The sequence below is a fragment of the Carassius carassius genome, chromosome 49 (assembly GCF_963082965.1).
Source record: "Carassius carassius chromosome 49, fCarCar2.1, whole genome shotgun sequence".
In the NCBI taxonomy this organism is placed as follows: domain Eukaryota; kingdom Metazoa; phylum Chordata; class Actinopteri; order Cypriniformes; family Cyprinidae; genus Carassius; species Carassius carassius.
Window position 1 is genome coordinate 21,703,728 of NC_081803.1, and position 10,141 is coordinate 21,713,868.

General features: G+C 39.3%; 1 protein-coding gene across 1 annotated transcript; it reads left to right on the forward strand.

The window, feature by feature from the left end:
- The first annotated feature begins 6 nt into the window (after positions 1–6).
- Positions 7–3,925, forward strand: LOC132132572 (chronophin-like). Its single transcript, XM_059545000.1, has 3 exons — positions 7–781; positions 1,812–2,279; positions 3,647–3,925. The coding sequence occupies exons 1-2, from the start codon at positions 178–180 to the stop codon at positions 2,135–2,137; spliced, it is 930 nt and encodes a 309-aa protein (XP_059400983.1). The 5' UTR covers positions 7–177; the 3' UTR covers positions 2,138–2,279; positions 3,647–3,925.
- The last annotated feature ends 6,216 nt before the right edge of the window (positions 3,926–10,141 follow it).

Sequence of the window (10,141 nt, forward strand, 5' to 3'; positions counted from 1 at the left end):
ACGTGATTGGATCTCGTCTGTTCTCGCCTCAGAGATGGACGCGCTGGTGAGCCGCTCCACTGGGTCGCGTTCGGTTCTCCGTTCGTTCCACTAACCGTTATCTAACGTTACCTCAGCGCGTTTGAATACAACAGACGCAGTTCGTCGTTTTCCATCATAGGATCTCAAGCCAGCAGGATGGCAGGCGCGGCGGGTGGCGGCAGGGGCTGTGTAACGCTCCGCGGCGCTCAGATCCGGGACCTGCTGGAAGCTAAACACAACGTGCTGTTCGACTGCGACGGCGTCATCTGGAACGGAGAAACAGCCGTTACCGGAGCTCCGGAGGTGGTAAGTCTGCTGAAGAAGCGCGGCAAACGCGTATTCTTCGTCACTAACAACTGCACCAGGCCGCGGGAGAACTACGTGCAGAAGTTCAACCGCCTTGGTTTCACGGACGTCGTGGAGGAGGAGATCTTCAGCTCGGCCTACTGCTCCGCCGCTTACCTGCGCGACGTGGCGCGGGTGCAGGGGAAGGTGTACGTGATCGGCTGCGGCGGGGTGATGAAGGAGCTGCGGGACGCCGGGGTTCCGGTGGCGGAGGAGGAGGACGCGGAGCCGGGCGCCAGCATCTACACCTGCCCGCTGGACCCGGATGTGAAGGCGGTGCTGGTGGGATACGACGAGAACTTCACCTTCATGAAGCTCGCTAAAGCCTGCTGCTACCTGAGGAGCCCCGAGTGTCTGTTCCTGGCCACTGACCCGGACCCCTGGCACCCGCTGAGAGGAGGCAGGGTCACCCCGGGTGAGTCAGGGCTGCTGACTCCCACTCAGCTTCATGAAAATGCATCTTCTTATTGAAATCACAAGCAGATTGTGTGCATATCGTGAAACGCTAAAGATTTGTTGTAATGCCACAGGGTTTAATGCCAAGTGAGAGTTTGGGATGTAATTGTGCGAACGCAGATCATTTTAATCAAGCCCTGGAAAATCTTACAGAAATGAAAAAAGCTGTTTTGAAGTATTACATACGTTCTATAATTAGCAGCTTAAATTAAAGACATATTTTAAAATGACAGTTTTGGGTCTAAATGTGCATTAAAGTACACCATGCATATAATTTCTTAAAGCAAAAAAACCTTACAAATATCAATCGTTTTATTTTTTATTTATTTTTTAGGAAAGAAAATACAACAATTACAACTTTCTGCATTCTGACATTTATATTAATGTTATTTCAACACTATCTCCACCAAAACTATCACTGCTTTTAGTATAAATAAATACATAAAATGTTCATAATATAATATTTTTATGCATTCTGTCTATTAAAATCAGGGGTATATATATATATAATATATTACAATAAGAAAATAAAGCCTATTTTAGGACTATTACAATTTTTGCATTCTTAAATCATCTTCATGGCAATTCACCAAAACTCTCAAAGCTGTAATGAAAAAAAATAAACATTTTTTTAGTTTAATTACACTAATGCAAAAATACACAATGTAAATGAGATGCAAAATATTTGGTTCCCACAGCCCTGGAAACATAAATGTGTTCTAGCATCATAACAGACTACTAGAAAAGCTCATAGAAAAACAAACAAACAAACAAAAAAAAAGATGTATTGGTCAGGAAGATAGGTTACATATCTTTTGATTTTACTGTGAAATGGACCTGTTTTCAAGAGCTTTCATTTGATCTGAAGTCTGTCAGGGGTTTGCAGTAGCTGTAGCTGTGACGTTTGTTGTGATGAGCTCCCTGTCAAACACACTATGGGGTCATTCACTGATGCACATGTGAATGACGTGTGTGTGAATATGACGCAGGGTCTGGCAGTCTGACGGCCGCTCTGGAGACGGCCAGCAGCAGGAAGGCCACGGTCATCGGGAAGCCCAGCCGCTTCATGTTCGACTGCATCGCCAGCCAGTTCGATGTGGACCCGGCGCGCTCACTGATGATCGGAGACCGGCTGGAGACAGACGTTCTGTTCGGCAGTAACTGTGGCCTGACCACGGTGCTCACGCTGACCGGGGTCTCCACGCTGGAGGAGGCGCTCGTGTTCAGAGACAGCCAGGAGCCGCAGCAGAAGGACTGCGCTCCTGATTATGTGATGGAGTCTGTGGCTGATTTCCTGCAGGCTCTGGACGAGTGACAGCTACAGCTTCACTCTCAACACGGACCGGTGGCATCAGCACATCAGTAATCACCGTCTGACACCAGACGCTCGGCTCCAGTGAGAATAAATGATGACACAATTAGACTTGAATATATTTCTCCCTTTCTATTTAGGAAAGGTAATAATATTTAAGGGGGTTTAATTTTTCTTTCTTTTTTTTTTTTTTTTTTTTTTTAATTTTATAATTGAGAGTTATTTAAGATGATTCAAAAATGTTCATAATTTATTAGTTTATAATTCCATCATTTTCTTTAAAAAAGATATAAAATATTAAGAAAATATTCAATAATCACTGTCTGACACCAGACGCTCTGCTCCAGTGTAAATAAATAAATGACAGAATTTTACGTAAATATATTTCTATATTACGTAATATTTTTTTATTACTTTAATTTATTATTTAAGAGGATTCAAAAATGTTCATGAATTTATTAGTTTTATTACTCCATAATTTTTTTAAAGAAAATATCAAATAAAATATTCAGTAATGAAAAAAAAAATTAGTCCCCATAAATATAATTACTTATCCATAATAATATAATATAAACAATTCTAACAAAAAAAAAAAAAAAAAAATATATATATATATATATATTTTTTTTTTTGTGCGTGCGGCCGTGCGTGTTGTTAAAATATATATTTTAGGGGATTTTTCTTTTTTTTTTATCTTGTTATTTTAGTATTGAAAGGTAATTATATTTAAGAAGATTAGTCTTTTTTTATTTTATATTTTCTTATATTTTTAAATAAGATCTAAAATTAAATGATAAAATAACAAATAAATGAAAAAAGTAAATCCACTTAAATACAATTACCTTTTAAGAATAAAATTACACAAAATAAAATATCCCCCCAAAATTGATTAAAAATCCCCCAAAATACCTTTTGAAAAATGCAAACAATTAAGCAATTACAAATCAATAGAAGAACATATGAAAAAATAATAAAAGAAATGTAAATCCCCTTAAATATAATTACCTTTAAAAAATAATAATAATATAAAATAAAATATCCCCTAAAATACCTTTCATCAATACAGACAAGCATTAAATATTTTATTTTAATTTGTCATTTTATTTTTGAAAGGTGATTTATATTTTTATTGATTAATAAATGTAGTTATTTTATTAAAAGCTAATAAAAAAAAATACAGTCCCCTTAAGTAAAGAAAAAAAAAACATGTAATATTTCACATTTTAATCCAATTGGAATTTATTTTAAATGTTCTGCTATTTTCTGCTATATATAATTATTATAGTTTTTTTTGGATAAATCAAAAAGAATGAGATGAATCCAACAGTTAGTCTTGGTGTGTCTTCAGCCTGGGTTAGTTAGTTGTCTTAGTTTAGCATCATCTGTCAGATGAATCTCACAGTTCATGCAGCTCCTCAGATAAGATTCATTTATGCATCACATGCTTTCAACAGACAGAGAGCCTTTTATTAAAGAAGATGAACTTGAATATGAATGTGGCTTCTTTCAAAGGGGATAAATCGGGTCGGATGCTGTCAGTCTCCAGAAAGACACGCAGTCTTTGGAAAGCATTTGTCCATGAGACGAGCTCTGTATGAAGCGACTGCAGGAGGCTTTCTTAATGACACTCATCCGGATTCTCTTTCACTGAGTGGAAGGATTGTGAGAATATTCTGCTCAAGCTCCTTTGTCTCCCAAAGAAGAAATAAATTCATCTTAGTTTGGAGTCTGAGTAAATGATGACAGAAATCTACTTATATATCCCATTTTACTTGATTTTTAATTAAATTACATTTTATTTTATTTTTGAAAGGTGTTTTTATTTAGTTCATTTTTATTTTATATTTTGTTAAATTATTTTATTTTGTGTTTTTTTTTATTATTAAAAGGTAATGAAATTTTAGGGGATTGTTTGTTTTATTTTATTATTGAAATCTAATAAATAAATTTTTGTAATGTATATATTTAAGGTAGTAATATTTAAGGGGGTTTTATGTTTCTTTTTTTTCACATTTTCTTTTTTTATGTATGAATTTATGGTGTGTTTGTATTTATTATTATTATGTTTTTGTTATTAAAAGGTTATTCCATTTTAGATGATTATATTTCTCTTGTGTGTGTGTTTGTTTTTATTTTATTGTCGAAATTTAATAAATACGTTTAGTATCAATTAACTATCACCCTTAAATTTGATTTGACTTTTGAAAGGTAATAATACTAAGTGGATTTTATTGTACATCAATAATTTGATTGAATGTTTCCTTAATATTTTACAAAAAAATTAAAAAAACGAAGGAAGTGTAAAATAAAAATAAAAGTCCCTGAAAATAAGTTTTTTAAATGAAATGAACTAGTTAAACAGAGTTTAATCTGTAGCAGTATGTGGTCTTTTAAAGTGCAGCTAACGCTGAGATTGTGGAGAAATCAGACGATCAGTGTTTGATTAAGCAGCTTGTGATTGACTGCTGACTGCTTTATTTTCTGCGTGCAGCTTCATTTTCCCTCAACAGCTGGTCAGAAGATAATCGAGTACCTTTCCTTGATCCTAGCATGAGTTTCTGATGGTTAAGTTAACAGCATTGGTGATTTGTTAAGTCTAGTTAAAGCACTGTGCCAGTCGAAATCTCTGCTTAGTAATGGGACTGTTCTTTTTATGTGCCAACCACTGTATGTGTATTTATTTTGAATCATTTGAGATTGAATTGAATTAGTGTTGTTTGTTTTTCAGGTCTTGATTACTGCACACTTGTTTGCTGTTTGTTTCACCTTTATTAACAAAAGTGACCTTTTGGACAGGAGTAGTTGATGTTTGAGAGCCGTGTGTTATTCATGTGGTTTGCCTTCATATGGAGCTCAAAACCTTGAAATATGAAACCTCTGCAAATCTAATGTGCCAAAATGATCCCACGTGAAACCACTGAATGTGAACCTGCATGTATGAGAAGATGAAATCATATTGTGTTTTTGATTCTGGTCAGTCGACTGTTTATTGAAACTGGAGCGTTTTATTCTGAAAACAATCCTGAGTGATTTGTGCTCATTGTTCAGTGTCTTTAGAATCTGTGTCCGTTATGATCTGATTCTGAGCAGTGATTATATTGAAGACAAACCTGCATCTGAAGTCAACTGTCAACTGGTTTGAGTTGATGCTCTCTCTCTGTGTTGTGAATTCACTTTTTTAGAAATAAAAATATGGCTTGTATCTTATCTTTGTCTGCCCACGTTAAAAACATACAACACTGCTCCGGGTGTGTGCTCACTAGTGTGTGTGTGTGTGTGTGTGTGTGTGGGTGGGTAGGTGTTGTGTGTTCACTATGGTGTGTGTGTGTGTGTGTGTGTGTGTGTGTGAATGTGTGTTCACTAGTTTGTGTGTGTGTGGGTGGTTGGGTGTTGTGTGTTCACTATGGTGTGTGGGTGGGTGGGTGTTGTGTGTGTGTGTGTGTGTGTGTTTGAATGTGTGTTTACTAGTTTGTGTGTGTGTGTGGTTGGTTGAGTGTTGTGAGTTCACTATGGTGGGTGGGTGTTGTGTGCTCACTATGGTGGATGGGTGTTGTGTGTTCACTATGGTGGATGGGTGTTGTGTGCTCACTATGGTGGGTGGGTGTTGTGTGCTCACTATGGTGGATGGGTGTTGTGTGTTCACTATGGTGGATGGGTGTTGTGTGCTCACTATGGTGGATGGGTGTTGTGTGTTCACCATGGTGGATGGGTGTTGTGTGCTCACTATGGTGGGTGGGTGTTGTGTGCTCACTATGGTGGATGGGTGTTGTGTGTTCACTATGGTGGATGGGTGTTGTGTGTTCACCATGGTGGATGGGTGTTGTGTGCTCACTATGGTGGGTGGGTGTTGTGTGCTCACTATGGTGGATGGGTGTTGTGTGTTCACCATGGTGGATGGGTGTTGTGTGCTCACTATGGTGGATGGGTGTTGTGTGCTCACTATGGTGGATGGGTGTTGTGTGTTCACCATGGTGGATGGGTGTTGTGTGCTCACTATGGTGGGTGGGTGTTGTGTGCTCACTATGGTGGATGGGTGTTGTGTGTTCACCATGGTGGATGGGTGTTGTGTGCTCACTATGGTGGATGGGTGTTGTGTGCTCACTATGGTGGATGGGTGTTGTGTGCTCACTATGGTGGATGGGTGTTGTGTGTTCACTATGGTGGATGGGTGTTGTGTGCTCACTATGGTGGGTGGGTGTTGTGTGCTCACTATGGTGGATGGGTGTTGTGTGTTCACTATGGTGGATGGGTGTTGTGTGCTCACTATGGTGGATGGGTGTTGTGTGTTCACCATGGTGGATGGGTGTTGTGTGCTCACTATGGTGGGTGGGTGTTGTGTGCTCACTATGGTGGATGGGTGTTGTGTGTTCACTATGGTGGATGGGTGTTGTGTGTTCACTATGGTGGGTGGGTGTGTGTGTGAATGAATGTGTGTTCACTAGTTTGTGTGTGTGTGTGTGTGTGGTTGGTTGAGTGTTGTGTGCTCACTATGGTGGGTGGGTGTTGTGTGCTCACTATGGTGGATGGGTGTTGTGTGCTCACTATGGTGGATGGGTGTTGTGTGTTCACCATGGTGGATGGGTGTTGTGTGCTCACTATGGTGGGTGGGTGTTGTGTGCTCACTATGGTGGATGGGAGTTGTGTGTTCACTATGGTGGATGGGTGTTGTGTGTTCACTATGGTGGGTGGGTGTGTGTGTGAATGAATGTGTGTTCACTAGTTTGTGTGTGTGTGTGTGTGTGTGTGTGGTTGGTTGAGTGTTGTGTGCTCACTATGGTGGATGGGTGTTGTGTGCTCACTATGGTGGATGGGTGTTGTGTGCTCACTATGGTGGGTGGGTGTTGTGTTCCCACTATGGTGGATGGGTGTTGTGTGTTCACTATGGTGGATGGGTGTTGTGTGTTCACTATGGTGGGTGGGTGTGTGTGTGAATGAATGTGTGTTCACTAGTTTGTGTGTGTGTGTGGTTGGTTGAGTGTTGTGTGTTCACTATGGTGGGTGGGTGGATGGGTGTTGTGTGTTCACTATGGTGGGTGGGTGTTGTCTGCTCACTATGGTGGGTGGATGTTGTGTGTTCACTATGGTGGATGGGTGTTGTGTGTTCACTATGGTGGATGGGTGTTGTGTGTTCACTATGGTGGGTGGGTGTGTGTGTGAATGAATGTGTGTTCACTAGTTTGTGTGTGTGTGTGTGGTTGGTTGAGTGTTGTGTGTTCACTATGGTGGGTGGGTGTTGTGTGTTCACTATGGTGGATGGGTGTTGTGTGTTCACTATGGTGGTTGGGTGTTGTGTGTTCACTATGGTGGGTGGGTGTTGTGTGCTCACTATGGTTGTGTGGGAGGTTGGGTGTTTTGTTTGTTCACTATGGTGGGTGGGTGGGTGTGTGTGTGTGTGTGTGTGTGTGTGGTTGGTTGGGTGGGTGTTGTATGCTCACTATGGTGGGTGGGTGTTGTGTGCTCACTATGGTGGGTGGGTATATGTGTGGTTGGGTGTTGTGTGTTCACTATGGTGGGTGGGTGTTGTGTGCTCACCATGGTGGGTATGTGTGTGGGTGGGTGGTTGGGTGTTGTGTTCCCACTATGGTGGATGGGTGTTGTGTGTTCACTATGGTGGATGGGTGTTGTGTGTTCACTATGGTGGGTGGGTGTGTATGTGAATGAATGTGTGTTCACTAGTTTGTGTGTGTGTGTGGTTGGTTGAGTGTTGTGTGTTCACTATGGTGGGTGGGTGGATGGGTGTTGTGTGTTCACTATGGTGGGTGGGTGTTGTCTGCTCACTATGGTGGGTGGATGTTGTGTGTTCACTATGGTGGATGGGTGTTGTGTGTTCACTATGGTGGATGGGTGTTGTGTGTTCACTATGGTGGGTGGGTGTGTGTGTGAATGAATGTGTGTTCAATAGTTTGTGTGTGTGTGTGTGGTTGGTTGAGTGTTGTGTGTTCACTATGGTGGTTGGGTGTTGTGTGTTCACTATGGTGGATGGGTGTTGTGTGTTCACTATGGTGGGTGGGTGTTGTGTGTTCACTATGGTGGATGGGTGTTGTGTGTTCACTATGGTGGGTGGGTGGGTGTGTGTGTGTGAATGTGTGTTCACTAGTTTGTGTGTGTGTGGTTGGTTGGGTGTTGTGTGTTCACTAGTGTGTGGGTGGGTGGGTGGGTCTGTGTGTGTTGGTGGGTGTGTTCACTACGCTGTGTGTGTGTGTGTGTGTGTGTGGGAGGATCGGTCTGCGTGTGTTGGGTGTGTGTTCACTACTGTGTGGGTTAAACCTTCAGTAAGGGTTTTTTATTTGTTAACAGTATTAAAATGGTTGCAAACCTAAGTTATTCTAAAACAATATTTTAGGAAGCAATAGCTAATTGAAACCTTTCTTATACAATGAATACACACTGTCAAAAGCATTTATTAAATTTAAAAATGTTTAATTAGTCAATGAACTGTGAACATAATGAACATTTATAGTTTTTTTTATTAATATAGTATACAATTATATGTTAATCATATTATTAGATTGTTTCGCTTACAAAAAGAAAAACTGTAATGTGATTTTTTTTAAAAGAACTGTTTTCTATGTGAACATCTGTTAAAATGTAATTTATTTCTGTGATCAAAGCTTTCAATTTTCAGCATCATTACTCCAGTCTTCAGTGTCACATGATCCTTCAGAAAAATTGTAAATATATATATGTATGTAAAAGACAAAACAGACAGACATAGTCCTTTTTTTAATACGTTTTATTTTGAAGGATCACATGAACCTGAAGACTGGAGTAATGATGCTAAAATTTCAGCTTTGCAGCAGTATATATATATATATATATATATTTGATATCTTGATGATTGATATTTTTCATTATAAACTCAAAAACAAAGCAACTTCATTCATCACACTAACAGCTTTTCAGTTCAATAAAAGTTACAAAAAAATGTTTTCACCTTGAAGCATGCAATAATTTTTGTTCATGTCCTTTCTCATAATCCAAATTTATTTTTTGCTGTTGTAAGAAAAAAGCTTTAAACATGTACAAAATGAAGCAGCTACGAATGCAAGATCAATGAATTAATATGAAGACGTAGAAAACATGCAAACAGAAGCAATGAGTGAATGCTTTCATGATCTTTGAGTCAAGTTTGACTAATGTTTGTTGTTCATTCAGACAGCAGAGGCAGTGTTATTCAGACCGTGCCGTATTTTGAGCTTCAGTAAGATTTGCAGGAATCTCTGGAGTTTGGGCGTCGCGCAGTATATCTTGTCTTTGGTGTGAAGTCTGAAAGCAGAGGATGGAGGAGTTCAAGGCTTCAGAAGCTCATCTTTCAGCAGACATGAGTATTAATGAATCACTCACACGAGTGCATCGATGGCACAGACGCCGTGGTTCTGGACCTCATACTCGTTCACTGTCATCAGAATCTCCAGTGGAAACTTTTTAATCGTTTCAACACAACATCTGGGTGCGACGCCTGAATATCAAACACACACACACACACCTGAGCAATGCATTAACACCTGTTTTTATACAGTCTATGATTAACACCATAAATGCAACAAAAAGATTAATTCTCACGGTGCAAAAAAAAAAAAGGAGTTAAAATGAATAAATGGTAACACTTTAGTTTAATTCTCAAACTGTGCATATTGGATGTTTATTAGAAGCTAGTTATAAAACACATGCCCATTTTTAGATCCCTTATCCTACCTGAACTGAACTATTTTACAAACTATTAATAAGAAAATTAAGAGTTTAAGGCAAAACTCGAAGTTAATAGAATTGGACTTTAAAATGAAGCGTGACCTAATAAATATACACTTTTAGTCTTTTAGCACACGCTTTTATCTAAAGCTACTTAGGACAATAGAAGCAATCAAAATCAACAAAAGAGCAATGATATAAAAGTGCTATAACAAGTCTCAGTTAGCTTAACACCGTACACGTAGCAAAGGCTTTTAAATAATATAATAAATAAAAAGAAAACGGAAAGAGTAGAAAAAGAACAGAGCAAGCTAGTGT